Below are 22,915 nucleotides of genomic sequence, written 5' to 3' on the forward strand. Positions count from 1 at the left end.
TCAAAGTAGCAAACTGTCAACTCAGGGTTATAATTCCGATCAAGTTATCAACATGATATATTCATAGTATCATTTGCCATAATAAATTTTCCAGGATAAGTATTTATAAGAGTTTGCTTGCCGAAACTCGTCTTCCTTCAACATTCTCAAGGTATTGAATTAAGTATCATTTACAATGGTTACATAGAAGTACAATAAGGTAAACTTTAGTCAGAACCAGTGCTTGATGATACAGGACCTCATGTCCTGTAACCTTAACATATAACACAAATACAATGTGCAGTCAAATTTCTTTATTTACTTCAAATATCTAATTTACTCAAAATCAATACATCTTCATATTAATTGAATACAACAAAATTATTTCAACATTAAAAATCGATTTTTTTTAAATTTTTTTTTTTAAATTCCAAAATTCAATTGTTAAATTTAACACTTTGAAATCATAACATGAATCAAATATAAACCAATTAATGATTGAACATGATATAACTGTATACAAAAGAGCTACCTGGTTGTGTATTTATATACTAACACATTGTACAAATGGATCATCTGTCCTTCATCAAGTTATGTACCCACTCAAACCGGACAGAGTGGCCCACATCAAGACCTGCCATTGAACAGAGCGTCCCAGGTCAGGGAGTTCAGACCTTCTCAAACTGGACAAGGCAGTCTATGTCAGGGAGTTCAGACCTTCTCAAACTGGACAAGGCAGTCTATGTCAGGGAGTTCAGACCTTCTCAAACTGGACAAGGCAGTCTATGTCAGGGAGTTCAGACCTTCTCAAACTGGACAAGGCAGTCTATGTCAGGGAGTTCAGACCTTCTCAAACTGGACAAGGCAGTCTATGTCAGGGAGTTCAGACCTACTCAAACTGGACAAGGCAGTCTATGTCAGGGAGTTCAGACCTACTCAAACTGGACAAGGCAGTCTATGTCAGGGAGTTCAGACCTTCTCAAACTGGACAAGGCAGTCTATGTCAGGGAGTTTAGACCTTCTCAAACTGGACAGGGCAGTCTATGTCAGGGAGTTCAGTACCTACTCCAACTGGACAGAGAGTTCCAAGAAAGGGAGGTAAATACCTACTCAAACTGGACAGGGCAGTCTATGTCAGGGAGTTCAGTACCTACTCCAACTGGACAGAGAGTTCCAAGAAAGGGAGGTAAATACTTACTCAAACTGGACAGAGTAGTCCAGGTCATCAAGATCACGACCTATTCTAACCAGACAAGGTAATCCAGGTAGGACTTACTCCGACCAAACAGGGCGGTCCTGGTCAGGGAGCTCACGACAAAATATGTAAAATAACGATGTACAGGTTTAAGAGTAGTTCTTGGTTTAATATCTCGCCTAAAAACAATTAATGACTATTTCTTTAAATATTATGTTAAGTCCCTTTTGCCAATAAGAAAAGCATTCATAACTAAGTTTGTCTAGTTTCATTAGAACTGTAAAAAGGAGTTGTCTTTGAATTACTACTGAGAGGCTGTATTTAAATGAACAATTTCATAAAAGCAGTAAAGATCCTTTTTTCATTTTCTGCTGTTCACAACATGGACCAAACCTGATACTGTCATGGGACTGTTAATGTAATTTTCAAAAATTTACATCTTTAACATTGCACATCAAAAGTGCATCTGTACAAAATTTATCTATGTTTCAATATAAAAATATTACAATTTAGTCTACAGAAAATGCTTTACTTAAAGTGTTCAGTTCAATAGATTTAAATGCAAATCAACAATCTGATTATAAAACTGAAGTTTGAATGGTTTCAAAAATGTTTCTATAATTAACTGAAAGATGAATCCATCCAAAAATATTTCTTGGACAGAAACATCAGAAAAAGAATACCAGCCCATATATTCCAGTTTTATATACACATTAATAAAATGAGCCTTCTTCGTAACATATATAAGCACACATTAAAATTTAACATAACTAATACTGCTGGTTTCTTGACATTTACTGTACTTGGTAGAGGGTTACAGTCGTCTGTCAATACAGTGCAGGGAAACAACATTTTTAAAGCAAGGGTCCATTGATATTGACATGCTTCAATATTGCAGCTGGATGAATTTAGCAAACAAGTGCAATGTGATGCACAAGCTGGTCTAGACATACCACATGCAATATTAAAGTTTATATTCTGAATGCTGCAGGGAGTATCATTTAAATTTTAGTATTTAAGTGTCTCTTCAAGTCTTTCTGTACAATAGCACCAACATAAACTTTGGACCGATTATCAACTTCTTTAAGTGTCCAACGGGTAGAGATCCACAGTACTTATCTTTTAAAAAACAAGAATTCCAAATTAAAAAAACAAAAGCCTTGAAATATGACTGTCATTAAATTGTTAACATAAATCCAACTCAACTGCCTTAATGGACAAGAGAGAAAATCATAGAAATGAACAATACCCAAAACAATCGTTCTCTCTCGCATACTCTAATGTATAATTCATCTTAAAATAACCGAAATCATAATAAATGAGAAGAAGACAACCAAAGACCACTTATCTATAAATGGTCACTTGTTGCTATCCTATTGATATTACTGTATGATAATTGATATATTGTTTCTTCAAAAGTCCTCAAAGAAAGGTTGTCCTCATTCAATAAGCAAAATAAGTCAGATTTGGTCCCTCTTCCTCTAGTTAGTACCTCTGATTATAAAATACAAGTATATATAGCTATCTACCAAGACACGATCAAAACCAGATGTGGACAGAAGAGAGATATATTATTTTGCTTACCAAGTGATTGGTATCGTGCAAGATAATGGACATACACACGAGACGATGGATTTTATTTATTGTGGTTTATACAGAATCACACCAAAAGATGGCACCTGGCAGTAAATGGAAATACGCATCCACACACACCTTCTCGCTGGGAGATTCTGAAGACTCGAGTAGAAACAGATATTCTTAGGCACCTACTGATTCAGGGACTCTCAAAACTTTGAATTAAGTGAAAATGACTCATTCTGTGTTTCTGAAGACTTCAGTAAGTGGAAATAAACATTGTCACACACCAACTCACTCAGGAATTCTCAATACCTTAGTAAGTGGAAAGTGACATCTGCACATACGTAATCGAATTCTCAACACTACTGTACAGGAAGTGGAAATATATATTCTCACATCCCTACTTACTTGGGGATTCTTGAGACTGCAATATTTTTCAAAAGAAACCATCACTGGTCTTATGTTACTACAGGTACTACTAATATCTAAATCTTGAAAGGAATGGAGTTAAACAGTCACTGGTGATAATTGTATGTAAAACTCTTTTTCATTTTATTCCATTTTTTAACCTGTTACAGTTGACAGATCATGAAAATGATATGATATTGATATGACAATAGAATATTATATGTATTTTTAATCTGTGACCACATCATTTCATTTCTTTCTATCTCTTAAAATTGCTGAAACTGCTGTGAAAACTGACTGCAAAAGTTAATTGTTACTTAAGTAAAAATAAACAAAAATATAAAATATTTGCAGATGGTCTAATTCTAATGTATCTGACTTTACCAATAAAATGAGTTTACCTCCAAATGAGTAGTTTCAAATTTAAAGCCATACATGGCAGCATGCCTAATTTTAGGACATTACGAGTTAAAAATAATCCTTACAATTTTCAGATTAACTAGAAATAATAATCTACTTGTCTGGAAGCAGACCAACATTTTCTGTAAATCTGAGGATTAACTAGAAATAGTAATCTACTTGTCTGGAAGCAGACCAATATTTTCTGTAACTCTTAGGAACAAGAAGTTGTTTGATATGTCACCACAATTCAATGACTAGAAACAAATGTTGGATTTAACTATATCTTGAAATAACTGTATTAGAGTTTTAAATGCATTTGAAAGTTTTAAAATCATTTCGTTTTTAATACAACTACCTTACAATAACGATTAATTATCAAAAAAAACCAACTGAGAATTCAAAACACCACTATATGGTTTAATAAAAATTCATTCTGCAAGTAATTTTAACAACATTAAAAGTATTTTACAAAAAGAATGTATTGGTCTTAAATTTCTTGCAGAACATGAATAAGTTTAAGTTTAGACAATGGTTTCTATTGATATATAAACTTTGCTCAATGTCTATATGCTATAAAACTTTGTGATGCTGCAAGGAGTAGGGTGAAGGTCTGTACGGCACTGGAAGATGTTTCTGATGATGAAGATGGATGACGAACTGTGAGAAGACTTTACTAGTGACGTTGATTATGCTGTCATGCTCCAATGAATCACATCCAGACCAGTCAAGCTGTATCCCCTCCTCTATTAATTTCAATGGTCCATGGGTGTGAAGAGATGAGTAAAGAACATCTAAAAACATCAATTAAAAGTATTAGTAATCCAATCTTCTGAAAATCTTTATGGTTTATAGCTTTTAACCTTCTATACCCTACGCAGAGTGCAGCATAAACAAGGTATGATTAAGATAAACCTAGGTTTGAGATTTTGAAAAGAAAGGGTGACTTTGGTCACAATGTAAGAATTTATAGCTGAACAAATTATGCAGATACAACTTTCAGCAAATATAGCTGAAATATTGACTGATTATAATCTGAATTTTCGCAGAATGATATTATTTTCAATTAAAATACTGTAAATTAGAAATTTCACTTTGACATCAAAAGTCAAACTTGCCTATACATTTAACACTGCACATTCACATGACTATCTTGAGATGGCAGCATCAGGTAAAACCCTTACATAAATCTTCTTTCCAATCTTTTCTTCCTTATTCTGCATAGACATAATGATAAAGAACACAGAGCTCTATAATTGATAACGTTAATTATTAATTAGGATACAGCGCACGATAGATACCTGTTATGATGATTATGAAAATGCAAAGACTGCCTTCAAGGAGATGTGATCTGATGGGAAGAGTTGATCAGGGATACCGCCTGTGGCCTTAATGTGTTCCTCATTGGCCGTCTGTAGTACCCCAACGTTGTGAAGATTGCTGCCGCAATAGAAGATGTAGTCAACTGCTGCCAGCATCACTCGGTTGAAAGAGGTCACCACTGGTTCACATCCCTGTAGAGCAGCAAAACAATTGTCATATTTAACAACAAAATGGCTAATATAAAATAGTACATGTAACAGAAAAAATATTTTCTTGTTCAATAGTTTAAAATCCCTGACAGAAATGTAACATACAACTGTTTCTTATAATTGCTCATAAATCTTTGCTGAGCAAATATCCATTCTTCAGTTAAGTGAAAATGCAATTTTCTGTTGTTAAATCAATGCATCATGGAACTAAATTATTGACACCAGGGTACTTGGGACTGTAATCTAGTGGTGTGAACAAGATGTCCATATCTGCCAAAATATCAATGAAATTGCCCTAATAGAAGTACAGCACTGACCTGTGCTGACTGGTAAGCACTTTTCATGTCCGATGTGTGTTGGAATGCTCTCCAAAGGTGGTTTACAAGTGCTGCCTTCTGTAACATATAAACACATACAACTGTTAACATACCAATCTTAACTTCACTACTTCGTAATGCATGGTGTACCAAATTTTACAGCAGCTTGTTTACTGGGTAGATGGAGTGGCACTGTGGATAGAACACTCGGCCATCACAAAGACAGCCAGGGTTGGATTCTCTGATTGGATGTGAAATGATATGGGTCGCCTGCCCCACCATGTGGATTTTCTTGGGGGTCCCTGCAAGCTTCCATTCAGGCTAACAAGGGTGATTAATATTGATAAATCAATAAAACTTCTTTCATACTTTGTGCAAAATAAATGGATTTTATTTTCATTTTTGTGCTTAAAGTTACTTTTCTGGTCAACAGTCCTTAGCAAATTCATTGTAATTCCATATTATTTTTCATAATAGCAATCTAAGACTTAAAACCTGTTGACACTATTTGGAGGTGGCTTACTGACTTCTTTGTTAGTACTTGAACAAGAAGTCTGCACTTTTACAGAGTCAGTCTGATATAGAGGCAATTCAGAAAGCAGCATTGACTGTGAAACGAACACAATGATTGTAAGGTCATAACCAAATTGTCTGGCACACTACTAGCAATATGTGCGACCTTTTGAGTAGCATGGTAACAGGTTGTGTACCCATTTTAAAGAAAAAAGAATATTTCTTGTTTTTGATGGATACTAGTACTTTTTTCAGCTCATGAGATAAAAAATGTTCGTGCATATCAAGTATTTATTCCACCCAGTTAAACAAACCATTGAAAATATCATCAAGAAAAAAGATAACGCCCTTTTGCACATTACTATTTTATGATATGCTAAACATTAAACAACAACCATGTTATTCCTACCATACAGACCCATATCAATATTATACAAAAGATACGAGGTATAACCTTGCTAGATCCTCTGTAATCCTCTTCTTACGGTTTACAAGAAAATTCCTCCATTCTTCCAATCTAATATTACACTTACACTAGAGTCTGTCATCTCTAGATTCTCTAGAGCCTGTAGTTGTTTGAGGACTTCATCAGTAAGATAACCTCCCATCGCCAGCTTGTACCCAGGACTGGTCGCTTCTGAGTTGAAATCTCCACACAGAATCTGAGCGTGACAATCGCTTCCTCCCTGCTTTGCTAATTCCTTTATGGCACATACAATCTAAAAAATAAATTCAACACATTGGTCAAATCGGTTACCATTAAGTTACAATGTTACTTCATTTGTAGCATATTTTAAAGCCTATATATACAAGCCATTTTGGTTATTCAGGAGACGTTAACTTTTTAACATATTTAACCTCTGGACCTTGAATATGGGTGAAGGTTATTCATTTGAACAAACACCCCAGTATGCTTCTGGTCAAATATCATCACCTTGGGTCTATTGGTTATTGAGAAAAAGTTGTTGAAAGAAAAACTTGATGCCAGACAGATAGACGACGTACAATGGCAGAAGCTCACTTGGCCCTTCAGCCTAGGTGAGCTAATTTATAACATTGTTGGCGTTAATATGAGTGATTTTAAGCCTGAGAGAGATAATATTTCCAAAGCTTCACTTTAAGAAAGTTGAAAAATCTATACTAACTTCAAAAAGCCAATAATCAACTATGTTATTATGTGTGCCAGCTGTTTTCTGCATCAGTGACAGATAATCCACCTTGGTTTAAATCATAATGTGCCATTCAAAATTGCCGGTTACTCTTCGTAAAATACCTGATTGTAACTTTTACCTTTCATACAGGTGTTTGGAATCATGGGTTCCTATTGAGTTTTTTCAATAACTCAAGCAGAGTTTTGGCCTATCATACAACATTTTTTAACGTTGAAAGTTCTAGAATACATTTGTGTTGACACACAATATTTCTGGCCAAGACTTACCTGTATACACTGAGCATCAGGGATCTCCATCTTGCCCCACTGGACATGAATGTTACCCATACACAATACATTGCCCGTGACATTACAACGCAGCTTGGTCAGCACCAGAACGTCCGGTAGGTTCAGGTATTTTCTGATAGACACTTTCACTTCCTCACTCACACCGCCATCCTCCAATTCCTTTGGAGAGATAATATTCCTTAGTTATGTACATACCATCATGTTTTAATTACACATTTCATTTACTAAGTACTACTCTCTGACAGTTAACCCATCATAATAAACTCACTGAGTTATTTCCCCTTGCACTAAATCCAAAAATGTTTGCGTTCTTCACGAGATTCTCCTTTTTTCTCCCAGATAGTCTGACCAACTTAACCAATACACTATGTTGATGGTCACAAAACGATCACTACAAGAGCAGGGTATCAACTCTTTTAAAAGTTATGCACAAGTACAGGGCCCCGTATATATTCATGAAATTGTTCTCAGGATCAAGCATGGATTTTGTAAGATCAAACCTAATTTCTTTTAAAAAATTATTGCAAAAAATCTTATTTTGTCAATGATTTGGAAAGGTTTGAAAAGACTTTAAGCTGAATACTGTTTACAATGTTTACATTTTACTTTTTGCTCGTTTGATGCAATTTAAAGCGAGTTACAGGAAAATTGGTTTGAGCACAAAATCCATGCTTGAGCATGAGAAAGATTTCATGGTTACGGGACCCTGCACTCTGTAAGGAATGGAATTCATACCAAGTAGGCAAGGTTACTTTTTGTTTTGCGCTATGGTTACCTGTTCAGCCAAGTCCTTAAGGGAGTAGGTACAAGTCTCCACTGCAGAAAATCTGTCTGTCTTGTAGAACGTGGCTTCTCCCTCATTAAAATACTCCTGTGTCCTCTTCTTCATTAGACCCTCGTACCCCAACCTGTCCACAGAATCAACAACGTTAAATCTGAGTCAAATTTACAAAGCAAAGTTCACAATATTTTTAGATACCACCTTTTAAATGCCTACTAAAAAGAATGTTGTCATCTATGTGGAAATCTACTGCAGTGTTGAATTTGGAAAGTTACAAAAAACAACAAGATTGCCAATCCCATAGAGTTATTGAGACACACTCGCAAAAACTAGTTTTTGTTAAATTCACAGTACGGTATCTCATTCTTGTTCCAATTCTCAGTATCCTACTATCTTCATACAAATTATAATTCTATAAATTCACACGTCACTATCTCATTCTTGTTCAAATCCTCAGTATGCTACTATCTTTACACAAATTCTTATTATATAAATTCACACTATCTCATTACTGTTCAAATTCTCAATATGCTACTATCTTTATACAAATTCTAATTCTATAAACAAACTCAAAATTCTCTATCTTTACTACCTTTATACAAAAACAACCCTGAACACAAACAATTCTCAATCTGCTACTACCTTTATGCAAATATAACCATGTACACAATTATTAGTAAATTCATAATTCTCTATATATCTGCTGTACTAAACTGTACACGAACTCTTAAGTTTCAATCTATTATTATATATACATGTATATATTAAAATCTCAATTTTCTATCTACTTTAATACAAAGTTTTATTGAATCTTTATGTACTTTTGTTTAAGCTTAAATAATAATAATAATAGCAATATGTTATAATATATATATACATACAATATCAGAAAAAAAAATCAAAGTCCTTGTGATAGTTAAATTATAAAATACAAATACAAAGAGTTTCTTGGTACCCCCCTAGTGCTTTCACCACTTTAGAGGTTCATCAGGGGAACTATGTATGTTGACAGGACATGTTTATTTGTGTTGTCCTGTCAACATACATAGTTCCCCTGATGAACCTCTAAAGAGGTGAACACGCTAGGGAGGTACCAAGAAACTCTTTGTATTTGTTTTTTTATATATATACAATATATATTTATAAATATATTGTACTGTATATGAATTATATATATATAAATAAAAAAAAAACATTTATATATTTTCAAACAATTTTAAAGTTTAAAATGCCCTTCAGACATCACAAGATGTTTATGGCTTTGCATGTCCCAAAAGTTTTGAATGGTTTAAAATATCAAAATTGTATTGTTATTCAAATAGCTGCAAATCAAATATAGGAATTTTCAAGGTTCAAGAGTGAAACAGTAGACTTACCTGCTCATAGCTGGTTTGAGCAAAGACTCATAGTACAAAGGTCCCACCTCCTGCATACACACTAAATCTGCATTAAGGTACTTTATTTCCTTCATGAGGTTTTGATGACGATAACTTTCTTCTAAATACTGAGACTCTGTAAATGAATAGTCATTTCTTTCTAGGTGACACTGGGCTAAAATGTTGTAACTAACCACTGAGAATTGTTTGTTTGAGTCCCCTGTTAAATGATAAGATGGATTGGGGATATATTTCCTGGACAGCACTGGGTTGAATTCTGATGAAGGGGAGGTCACTGCTGCTGTTGTTTGTTCCTGATTAACATCTGATACCACTTCTGATGGAGGAGCTATTGACTGACTTTGTTCTGCTGCTAAAGCTGGAGCCACAGCCTCCTCTTTTGGCAAATCTGTAGGTAAACATTGCAAGACTTCTGTGCTATTAGCTGCTGGTATTTCATCCATATTTACTACAACATACTCCTTCTCAATGTTCTGACTGGCTGTATCTGAAGAAGTTGGTTCCACTTCTGGGTCCTGGGCTTTCTGATCTAAAGTAGCTTCCGTTGATTCCTCTTCTGCCATCTGTTTTGACATTTGATTTTCACCATTAGTGGTTACAACTCCTTCACTTGTAACATCAGCCATATCAATAGACCGTCGGGCCTTCTTTGGAGCTAGGTCCTCACCTTCATCATCAAAATCATCCCACTTGCGTTTGCGACTTGGAGAAGAAAGAGGATCACCAGGGGATCCATTTTGCTGCTCTCCATCAGCTATTGCGGGTTTTGGCACTTCCTGGACCATTTCTACCTGTGCTGCAACTGGTTCTGTAACTGCTGGTGCAACTGCTGTGTCTTCTGATGCTTCATTTTCCTGTACCTCAACGACATCCTCATCCATTGGTTCTTCCTTTTCCACATCGTCATCAGATATTGCTTCTATTTCAGGAGGTTTACATTCTTCCGCTGCTGGAGCTGATGACTCTTTCACTGGTGAAGGTTTTAATGGTAGTGTGGGTTCTAATGTTGTTGACTCCTGATCAGGCTCACATGACTTTGGCTTGTCTTTTGATTCCTCCTCTTCCATTTCTTCCTCCATCTTTTCTTCTTGCCCCTGTCTTTCATCAGTTTCCACTACATCTGCAACCTTAGTTTCTCCCATCTTCACTTCTTCATTTTCTTCCTCCTTCCCATCTTTACCTTCTTCCTCTTTCATTACTTCATCCTTTTTTTCTGCAGCTTCCTCATTTTCTTCCTCCTCAACATCATTTTCTTTCTCTTTCACATCATCACTTTCTTTCTCCTCTACCACATCCTCCATTTCTGCTGCTGTATCTTTTGCATCCATATCCTCATCTCTATTTTCCTCCTCAGACTCAGTTGATTTTTTTACAGCTTCTGCTTTTTCTATCTGCTCTGTCTGAAGCACTCTTTCTTTATCCTTTGTCTCCTCTTCTTTTTCCTCACTCTCCATTTCCTTGACTTTCTCTTCAGCTTCCTCTTCAGCTTCCACAGACCTTCTACTTCGCCGAGTTGGAGGAGTAGATTTTTCAGATGATTTAGATCTTCTAGATTCCTTTGGGCTGGCCTTGGGAGGAGAAGTTTTAGCTGATGACTGACCCCTACTTCTGGAAGGCAATATTGTTTCTTCTTCATTTTCAGCAAAGCTTGTATTGTTAGATTTGCTAGGACTATCAATCTTAGTGAGGATAAGTTGTGCTGATGGCAGATCATTTGCCTTATCATCTTTCTTGCCCCTACTTCTGCTCCTGGAGGCAGCAGGCTTTGGTGATGGTTCAGGTTTCACTGGGGTCTTCCTGGGACTAGGTGTTGCCTTTTTAGCTGGTGTTTTCCTTGTCTGGCTCTTGGCCTTAGCTGTTTTGGGTTCTGGTGTTTTAGGTTCCGGTTTTGTCGGTTTAGACCTACTGCGGGACCTTGATGTTTCTGCCTTTGGTTCCTCAGCCTTGGTTGGCGTGGGAACAGCTTTCTGACGAGAGCTGGAGCGACCTTTCGGGGTTGGTGAGGGTGCAGTTTTTTTTGGTTCTGCAGCTTTGCGACTACTTGCCCTCCCACGAGATGGCGCTTCCTCCTGCTGAACCACAGCTCGAGTTACTCGCCCCTTCTTTGGACTTGGCTCCTCTACATCATCACCTGATAAATAACAAAATGTTAATCAACTGATAGACAGAGAATCGATGGAAAAACCGAAATTGTCAATAATATCTAGATAAACCAAAATTGTTGAAATTTCCATTTCTAACTTTGTGGTTTCAATTTGATTACTTTGAGATGATTCGTAATACATGTAAAACTAGTGAATATATCACCTTTTTTTTTTATTTGACCAATCAACACACAGTTTACAAACTACAATGGGATAAACTACCTCCTTCCGGGGTAAGCTTTTGAAAAAAAATATGTACAGGTTAATGAACAGAATATCTAACAGTGTCTTCAGTAATACGATATATACTTCACTCGTGTGGCTAATATTTGATATCTTTCACTTGTGCTGCGCACTCGTGAAAGATATCAAAATATTAGCCACACGAGTGAAATCAATTTGGTATTACTGAAGACACCGTTAGATATCCTCTATATCTCACCTTGTCCCTTCTCTTGTTTGGTCTCTGCTTCTTTTGTGCTTCTTCCTCTGCTTCTACCTCTGTAATCAAAGCAATGATAAAACAAATTAAATCAAAAGGCAAGATTCTTGTGGAAGGGTTTTATTTATTTGCATTTTAAAGGACTAAAAGCTTCAGTATACAATGTAAATACCATTCCTAACACCTGACATTAATTTGTATTGAGAGATATAGATTACCAAAAGCAATCAATATATCATCAACAAAAGCAGAATTAGTAAACACGCCAGGTAACTCATGACAGTCCTGCTTCACCTTGCACATGCACATAAATCATTAACAACAGTCTGTGCATATCATAATGCAGACTTTGACTGTTGCATCATGCAGGATTAAGCTTGGCGGTGATCATAAGCTTGGCCAGATGTACACTGATTCGTTGGCCAGATGTACACTGATTGGTAGGTACATTGAACCACAATGTTGAAAGAAAATATTGAAATAAGTGACGTTTTAAACCTTATGATAACGAAGGCATGTGCATCATCATTAAATTCAAATTATTCTACACATCTAAAACAATAAATCCCCTGTAAAACTTCCTTCATGTTAAGCTTGTATTTACCACATAAAGAAAACAACATGTCTAACATCGGTTATTTGAGACCACAATCCACAATCAGAGTTTTTCTTAACTATATACGTCATGTATATGTTACAGATCTAGATTAGACTTCATAGCAAACCCCCAATTGATGCAGATGAAAGGCTACTACTATTTATAGAAATGACTGTAACAAACCCTGAGATAACTCTACAAAACATGTACCTTGGTGCAGGTGAAGGGCTGGGGCTACTTTTCCTAGTCTTTTTTGGTGAGGGTGTCTCTACAGTTGGGGGGGCGGCAGCTCCACGAGTCCTGCGAGTAGCGGGGACCTCCTCCGTCACGACAGGCGCAGAGCTCTTGGTTGTGTTTCTCTTACTCCTCGGCATTTTGTTGTTTTTATCTTTACTACCTGTAACAGTGTAAAACCATTGAAGAATTAAACTGAACAAATTCACACAACTAGATCATTATGTTAAAAATAAAGAAGTTGAAATGCCTTTATTTTAAGCTACTCATCACAGCCCTAGCTTCCTGTGATTTGGATGGCTAAACCAAACTACATCTATTATCTACGGCCATTTTCCATGCCAGTTTTCAACTACATGTACAATATGTATATCAATATGGTTCTTATAAACTCATTTTATAAGTTTCCGCTAGTTATGTCTATATTTATAGGATAATTTCAATCCTGAATACTATGGCCCATGGCTTCTGCCCTTCCTGATCTCTGGCCTCTAATTACTGTACAGTGTACATATATATGGAGGCAATGTGCATGCAGCTACAGTGATCAATCATGATCAATCAGTTTTATTTCAAAAGCATTTTAATTTGTACATGTTAGCTATAGGAATGCATGTAATCAAGTGCAATGTAAAACGTGTGTTAGTACAGATAATCAAACCTATACTAGTTTATGTACAGTACATAGCTGACCATAGAACAATTAGTTCAGATGTCCATATCAATTTGATCACCTAAGAAATAAGTTGCAACTTCAAGCGTCAAGTTCTTAAACATGTCATAAATATTAACGTTTCTGGTAATTTTATTCAATCATAGCATATTTATACCTAAATAATTATTTAATAAGCAAATTAAATATACCAGTAAGATATATTTGTACGATGAGCACTACTTTATTTTTTCTATTTTTCTTTTTTTACATTAATTTTACTGTAACTTCTACAGGTATGTAGTGATCTAACTGTGTACCAACCCAAACTTGTTGAGGTTTGAAGTTTACATTTAAAGGCGACCTGCAGTGTTCATGTAATTGAGTACATACGATATATATGCTTAATGTAGAAAAAACAAACTTCCAAACTCTTATAGCTGATTTAAACACAGTTGCAATATCACCAATCTGCTTATTAACAGCTGGTATATCAGTTACAAATATATATATTATAGTAATTCATTAAGATTTTTTTTTTAAATGAATTTTAAACTTTTTTTTAAGTTTCTCCCATGGCCAGCTGTGAAATAAATTTATATATTAAATGCTAATCATCACATATTCCAACACCTGACAGCAGTACAATCCATAGAACAGAATCCTCCATCACAATTAGTTTTATTCTAAGAAAAACTATGATTGTTTCTGTAAACATATATTGCTGGTATATATACATTTGTATATGACACTCACGTGTTAGTACAGAACCCATCCTTCGAAGCCTCCTTGAATCACGTTTCCATAACATACTAAGGTTATTGACAGCCAAATCCAATGTTTAAAAATCTACTTTCAAAGACACAACAACAGACACCCCTAGAGGTCTGTGTCACTGACAGACCTTGGTGTGTCCTTATAATTATAAGGCCCTAGCTGCTACTGTACATAAAAAATCTCTACCTATCTCGCAATGTTTTAAAATTGTTGTACTAAATAACAAGGACACTATGCCTTCCAACTCCCATAATCCTCTTCCAATCAATGACATTTACTGGAAAATATTAGGCTGTTGTACCATTCGACCCTGATCCAATCTTAATGCTTCTTGAGTGATGGATATACAGGAATAAGTTTCAAACCAACTGCCTGCCAGCCACTAGTGTATGACCTATATTCATGTTCATGCAGGAAACTCTAGCCTTGTAAATCTTGGAAAAATTACATAAAAATTCACCACTTTATAAGAGTAGGAAAAACTGTTACTTGTCCTGTAGCGCTTCCCAGGGTGAGAAAATCTATCCCAGACAGGTGTGAACAGCTAAAACCCTCTATACAAGCTGCCTGTAAAGTTAGGATGCACCATGACTCAACCAGCAGGTAAAACAGGTCGAGCAGAACATTGGGAAAACTGCATGTCAGATTTTTTTGGAATACAGAGTGATCAGCATGTGAAAATGCATCTTTTGACAAAAAAATGTGCACAGCTACTAACATACTTAATTCATATAACACCTGCTAGACTGTTTTGCTTTAAAATGCATGATAAGTATTTATGAATGAACAATCCAGAACTTTGATCATTTTCGATCAAATAACTATCAATTGTACTCCTCCAGGGTACATTGTAGCTGTATATGGTAGTTATATCTGTAATCAATACATTTTAGCTGGTGCTGCTGTACGCATTTCTAGGGGGCCTTTTGATTTGATTCAGTACACATACATTAGATAATGAATGCATGTCATTTGCAAATCAATACATAACAAAATCTCTGCTTATTGTAACTAGTACATGCATATAATTGTATGAAAACATATTCTTAGAGACATGACTAGTACAACAAATACACGATATATTTAAACAAGTGATTTGTTCATATATTTACATGTTTTTCTGGAATTTTGGGAAATAGGAATTATCTAACACATAAGGTTTCAAGGGAAAACCCTATCTCCCTTATTTTCTCTCTTTCTTTTTTTTGTGGAGGGGGCCCCGGGGGGATGTTTATACCAATTTCATTAAGTGTGACTTTTATTTAGCATCTACTTTCTAAGGCTTCGTTTTGACTGATTGAGAATAAAAATGCAGGTTTGCATAACGAATGGTATCATAAATAAAATGAATGCCTTTAACCGAGGCATGTTCAACCCTGGGTATGTGCCACATCTGCAACAAAACACCAGAGGTGGTATGCAGATTATTGGAAGAAGAAGACATTTATCTTGAACAATCCCATTTACACAGGCAGAAAAAAATCCCACAGATTTACTGTGTGAAGAGTAGAATATTAAAAGTTATTCCAACATTTTCATAAAATACATATATGTTTTTTATCTTAAATATGAAATCAAATAGGGCTGGAAGGTATTTTCTATTACATAGATAAAATAGAGTAAATATAATTTTCTTTAATACAAAACGGGGAGGTTACACATTTTTTTAAAGTTCAACCAGTACTGTTGTAACATATACTATAAATACATGTAGTGATTTAATTCAGAGCTTCATCTGTTTCATTCCAAACATAAAGCTGGAGTCAACCTACATAATTATTTTTTTCAGACTCTTGCAAATGTCTGTCAGATAATGGATGTTATTTTATCCTACAGCTATTTTGATAGACATGCGACAACGTTGGCAGGTAATTGCATGTCACTGCAAACCTAGCTAAACAGGTGAGCTAATGTGTTGAACCTGAAACCATATCCAGACCAGAGATCTGCTGATCAATTTAATTGAAGGAAATGCATGAGTTGATGGCAGCTAAGTGCATCACCCTTAGTTTAAAATGAGTACATTCCAATCAAAATATCTTATATTAATGTGGTGACGTCAGATGTCAGTTTTTTTAAGTGATGTTTATGTACATTGCATCTGGTAAAGTGGCCACACTAACTGCACTCAATAAACTAACCGTAACCATGACAATACTTTACAATGGTATCCCACAATTAAGTTCTGGTTTCTAGAACTTATATTTAGTTTAAGAGAAAAATAATTGAAAATGGATTATGATGCATAATATTACTGAAAATTGTCAAAATTGAAACATATGCATGTACACTGATTCTAGCAACATTCTTTATAGTATTGTTATTGATAGTAACATAATAAAGACTGTATGATTGAATGAATATACTTGTATGATTTATATTAATTTTTACATTGTGATGATTTAACTTTTATTCTGAAATAATGTTAAGATATTTATTCCAAGTGTTTTATATACATGTGTGTAAAAAGCTTCCTGTATTCTTATAGAAATAAAAGGCTGAATATGATTAACTTAAACAGACCTGAATGATGCGTGGATTCACTTAGCTAACAGGCACGCGCAGTGATCACGAGATGAAGCAACATACATTTTTTATAGAAGACCCAATATTTCAATGATACCCTCATATTCAAATATATGTATCATATTTCTAGTATTGACTGGGGCCTAACTTTTACACAAGGTACTGATATATTTATAATATCATCGTGTTTTCACATAAAAGCTCTCCCAGTAATCCTTATACAGAAATAAACTTTGCATCATACAATGAAAATAGTTTGTGTTCTGTTCACCTGTACATGTGAACATTAAATGTGCTCTCCCTGTAGTCGGTATACATGCATAGGTATACTACAGTTTCTCTGTGCATGTTGTAGTGTTCAATCAATCAATGTTCTGCAATACTACTGTAATTAATCAGAAGTAATTAGATAAAAAGGCAGCTGGCTGACATGCAATACACCTGGTCACAGCTACAATGTACCAAACATGTTGAGAACATTTGTCTGTTTGATTATAACATTATGCAATCATATATTTTCAAAATAATTATTAAAATTTAAACACCTTTTCAGCAACTGATAAAATCTATATTATGTTTTAACCAATGATTCCACTGTTATTGACATGATGTATATATACAGGACTAGACAACAGGGGTAGTCTCAGACTAGTGAATCGCCAGATTGACTCGAGTGGTTCTATATACCCCTAGCCCGATTGACTTGTCAACATCTGATATTACTTATCATGTTGAACAAGATTGGGTTTAGTGGAATTGCACATGGACTAGTAAATTTGGAAACTACTTTCCCGACTTATGGTTTTTAAAACTAATTTATAGCCCTGCATAATATTTTTAATATGTCTGTTGTGGAACAATTCCATGCCAGGTATATATGCCATTTTTCAGTATAAAGTTACTATTGAAGGTTGTTTTTATTTCTGTAATGTAATTGTGATAATTCCTGTTTTCCAGTAATACTGTGAATGCAATGTCATACCTCTGATGTATGTATGTATGAGTTATTTCCCTTATCTAAAAGTATTGAATTTGATAAATGTTGTAAGCAATGGAAGGCTGAAGGCTCTGGCTTTAGGGCTACAAGGGGCATCCCCTAGAAACTTTTACCAGATATTGTCTGAAAAGCATTTTAGGATACTTCTGTTTTTTGTGGGGTTTTTTGCATTTGAAAACAATAGAAACATATGGAAATACAAATTTTATATGATTTTTATATGCAACATTTTATCATTGGCTGCTTACTCCAGATATCAATTATTCTTTGAGTAAAGTAGTGTTTTCTAATATTTAAATGACAATGTTGTTTGAGTATTTTTAACGATGTCCAGGAGTTTTTCCTTGAGCAGCGATCGTGAGATTGAACAATCCCTCCATCAAATTCGGATATAGTCCATTCATAAACTTGAACACGTTGATCATATCTCTGCGCAAGCGCCTGTATGTTAGAGTTAGAAGCTTCGGCACAATCTCTCGCTGTAGCTAATGGTCTTAAATCCGGGGAGTAATTTTTTAGATCTTCTTTGAATGTTCTCTATCCTTTTGATGTCCTTAATTTTGTGTGGACTCCAAACACATGCAGCATACTCTAAATGAGGTTGAACTAGCACTTTAAAAAAGATTAGTGAACATATTAAATTATTTTTGTTCAAATATACAAATGATCTCCTTGTGACACCACGATTTTGTTAGCTTTATCTATTGACTGTTGGATATGCGTTGTAAAGCTCAAGTCCTGGTCTAGATCTACCATAACCACTAAATCTTTCTCCAATGCAATGTTTACCAATGCTATAACTATACTATAGGAAGTTTTGTCTGCCGCCCTCTTATATTTTGCTTAAAAAAAACAAATTAAACAAATTGAAAAATAAATCGATGAAAAATTTATCGGGAAATATAGTGAAATTGTACTGCACGACAACATCAAAATTTAATCTATAGATATCAATATCATTTAACATTTCAAGTCCTTAAACTGACGTAATTTAATATAAGCTGTTGATAGGATGTTAAACCTTATCAAATCAAACTTCTGAACACAGAAAATGTTGTTCAAATGAATATTTTTTAACTAATAAATTACTGAAATTTTGTCAATAAATGTCAGAATGGTGAATAATATGATGAGGCATTAGCTAAAATTTCCAAGTGAACAGTCAACGAAATTCAGGTTTTTTTTAACAAACTGCTCTGATTAACGGTTACTAATTAGACCACAGAAGCCTGAAGTTCTTTCAATAATGAATAATAACAGTAATACAAAAAATAATACATATAATATGCTTAAAAAATGTTAAGCATAATATAGGTATTTTTTGTATTATTGTTATTATTCATTATTGACAGAACTTCAGGCTCCTGTGATTAGACTACTGTGGAGCTACTGTCTGAATGCATTACGCTTCCCTTTGAATTTCTTCATACATTTTGATTTTCTATGTTAAGACATTGTCATATTTGTGTCAATGTACAACTTTAGCTATGCATGTGTATATGCAATAGACTAGTATGAAATATAATGTGAATTGTTACGTTTTCTTGTATCCTATATAGATCGACTGTAGACTGGACACAAAGTTTAGTTGCAACACAAGCCTAGATTCTGTCACATCTTTACAGAAATAAATCACGGAGTAGTGTCTTAAATTAAGAAGTGTGTTCAAATTGTCAAAGATATTGTTTGCAACATATTGTACGGGGATAAAAAAAAGGATGATAGGAAAACAAACCAGCCCACAGACATGCTGCAATAAACAATGCACCGGTAAATTACCAACACAATCGGAATGTTTTAGCAATTTTACATGGTAATGACAGGAAGCATCATGCAACATAATTGATTAAAAATGCTGCGTTTTCAAATCATTAAAGCCCATGATACTTCAAAGAGTGAAATTATTGTCAAGAATACAAATTTGACGCAAAATTGCTCGATCCATACGCGCTTACCGTGATAACAAGGATGCCGCCATTACAGGAAATGGAATATATTGTAGATGTTGATTCGACGATAATGTAATTAGACCACAAACATACTAAACATTCCGTTTAACTTAATTGAACATAAAATTCAAATACTAATGTATATTGAATGGTTATTTTATACTTTAATAAGCACTTTAATAAAAGTAAATTTGAAAGTAAAATATTAGCCAATAAAATGCGTGAACTCCTATATCTTCTTCCAATGGCATTTTGCGTAAATTTCCGGTAAAGTTCGCGTGTTTCCGTGGGAGTCTAGCGCGCCGAGAGAATTTGACTGTAATCATACACATTTATCTAAAATAAAGTCCATAGCTTCATTTTTACTCTAAGGCTCTTCAGGCAAATATCGGACGGAACATAATATTGCAGCTTACTGGATGATATAGTAGTGTGCGCAGAAAGCGTAGAGGGATTCAGATAAGCCCTTTCAAAGAGCAACCAAGCTAAGTAACATATTCTCTCTCTCCCGTCGTGTCACGCCATTATTGGTAACTAAACTACGACGTATACAATATAAATGTAAGCTTAAAAAGGCAAATGCTTGATCATACCACTGTACAGCAAGATATTCGGCACCGTCTATAACATGAAACACGATCTCATACACTTACTTATTTTAAAAAGCAATAGTTTCCATCTTCACACGTACCCGCGAAATCCGTTATTATCAAACATGCTGAAATTCTCTAATTCCCTAACAACTAGTGTGCTGTTGACCTCGGTATGCTTGTGAGTATTTTGCAACAGGTGGGAGAACAATTAAGGGGTACTAATAAGCTACAGGTGTAGGTCAAATGTCGTTCACCCCGAGGGGTTCAGGAGTAACCGGTTAGTTCGGGTTTACCATACTAATTATTCATTATTTACAATACCCCACTGATGTTTCCTTTGAACCTCCAAGGCATATAACATAAAATGGTCAAAACGGCAGGGTCCGGACACCGGATACATAGGCGTGTCACATATCGTCGAGCCGTGCAGTATTATAGTATACTGCCATGTCTAATGTGTCAAGCCCCTATGGCCCAAACTGACCTGATGTCTCTAATTACCGTATTTCTCCTGTCAACAGTTATCTACCAGACAAACAAAATCTTACCGCCAGCACACTAACGTCACTAGATATGGAACGAATTCATTCAAGATGATTCGATCATTTATGTTTGCCACATTGTATTTTACATAAAGGTATATAAAGGTAGCAATGCCTGCGTTCACTAAAATCCTATTAAATGGATGTCATATATTGATTATAGTAAATGTTAGCTCCACATAGAGATAGGATAAGATGTAACAAAGAGGTTGTAATGTGGTACTTTATGAGTTTAGGTGTATCGCAAACACAGAAGCCACAAAAGTCTCCCAACTTGTTGAATAAAATTGAAATTAGCAGTGATAGAAATGACTGAAAATATAACAGGTGCAAGGCGATCGGTAGATTGCTTCGGCGAATTATCCTCCTTCGGACCCGAACAAATATTATTTTTACAGGTTTGTGTTTTGTTTTTTCAACCCTTGCAGAAATCAAGTGGGGTATAAATGAAGTTTTTGCATCTTTTCAAAAATCCTCGATCCGCGTAAAAGTTGGATATCAATACATATCCATATCCATGTAGGCAAGGTAATGTAAACTAATTAAGAAAATAATTATTTAGGACGACTTTAAAAGGATGGTATTTGTATTACAGTAAACCTACCGAAAGGATGCCAGACCATGTTTTAAAATAGCTTAAGCATTCAGGTATATTTGTTTACAATCATTAATCGTGTCGATCATGAGTATGTGTTTTACCTCTCCCGTCGGACTTGTTTCAAAATCAAAATTATTATAATCTTCCGCCCCTCCCCAACCCCGCGACTAAAATGGGGAATCGGAATCAGTTTGTTAGTGTGTATGCCCTTGGATGAAATCTTATCAGGACAACTCCTCTTAAACTTGGTTGGTGCAGCATGTAGTTGCGCACCTGACATTAAAGTTACCGTCTAAGCAATATGTCGGAAAAAATGTGGTTAAAGTTGAAGTCATAAAATTTTCAGAAATATTTCAAGAATATTGGTATGAAATGATTTTAAAATCCATTGACTCAAGTTTGTGTCAAGCATAATCATGCGAAGCCTCTTACTGACTGCTAATTATCTCACCGCGCGCAGGGTTGGAGACATGCTATTATCATTCATAAGCGAATCCAACGAATGGCGACAAGAGGTATCTTTGGGCGAGACCGAGAACAATGTCCTTTACTGTTCGTGGAACAAGAACAATATTTCTGTCGCCCTAACGATAAGAACGAAGCATTAGAACATGTTCTCGGAACAAGAATCTCACACCACCTTACAGGTGAGAACAATTGAAACAAAGATCGATTGCGGCATGTGATATGTATCATCGTTATACAAGCCATTTCAAACTTTCTATGATGTTATGTGCAATCACTGTATAATTTACAGTTTTGTATTTCGATTTGTGCAATCAGTTTTTAATTTACATACTTGAACTTTTTCTTTGCAAAGTCAGCAGTTGTGATTTTATTACGTTACTGTTCAGAATGTTTTTGTTGATCTGTTGTACTCACAGCAATTCATTCACACTCGTGATGTTGGCATGTAAAAAATTCGTTCTAGCTGTTAGAGCGTCAATTTACCGGCACACACAAGAACATGTTCCGGATTGTTCGTGAAAACTGTTCTCGAGCTCGCCGAAAGACACCCTATGTACGGCTGGGTCAGAGGTAATACTTACCCACTACTACGTGTTCGATAAGGTCAGAGGTACTGTTTATTTATAAAGATCGATCCCCCCACTTGGAATGCATGACTTTAAGATTCACTTAAGAAGTTATATTACCAAAAAAAATATTGTTTTAGCAGAAGGAGCATGCTAAACTTTGGCCAGAAATAATCGAATTATTTACGGCACGTAAGAAAATCACATTTAATTCCTTTTTGTTTTATATCTTTGACACGTCTCACACCCTGAGTGTGGTTATTAACAGAAA

General features: G+C 35.2%; 1 protein-coding gene across 3 annotated transcripts; it reads right to left on the reverse strand.

Moving 5' to 3' along the window:
* Positions 1–278: 278 nt before the first annotated feature.
* Positions 279–19,936, reverse strand: LOC110465734 (cell surface glycoprotein 1-like). 3 transcript variants are annotated; one of them, XR_002464648.1, is made up of 11 exons: positions 14,385–14,418; positions 12,953–13,139; positions 12,145–12,203; positions 9,538–11,689; positions 8,156–8,288; positions 7,360–7,539; positions 6,455–6,640; positions 5,409–5,486; positions 4,861–5,073; positions 697–4,353; positions 279–653 (listed from the first exon to the last, which is right to left on the reverse strand). XR_002464648.1 is itself a non-coding variant. In XM_021521768.1 (10 exons), exons 2-9 carry the CDS (start codon positions 13,114–13,116, stop codon positions 4,873–4,875), a joined length of 3,153 nt encoding a protein of 1,050 aa, XP_021377443.1. In that variant the 5' UTR covers positions 13,117–13,139; positions 19,884–19,936; the 3' UTR covers positions 279–4,353; positions 4,861–4,872. The 3 variants fall into 3 exon arrangements, 2 of the variants coding, with proteins under 2 accessions (XP_021377443.1, XP_021377441.1); XM_021521768.1 differs by lacking the exon at positions 14,385–14,418 and adding an exon at positions 19,884–19,936 and having other exon boundaries at positions 279–4,353; XM_021521766.1 differs by having other exon boundaries at positions 279–4,353.
* Positions 19,937–22,915: the final 2,979 nt, after the last annotated feature.

Source organism: Mizuhopecten yessoensis, unplaced genomic scaffold, assembly GCF_002113885.1.
Source record: "Mizuhopecten yessoensis strain PY_sf001 unplaced genomic scaffold, ASM211388v2 scaffold11099, whole genome shotgun sequence".
Taxonomy (NCBI): Eukaryota; Metazoa; Mollusca; class Bivalvia; order Pectinida; family Pectinidae; genus Mizuhopecten; species Mizuhopecten yessoensis.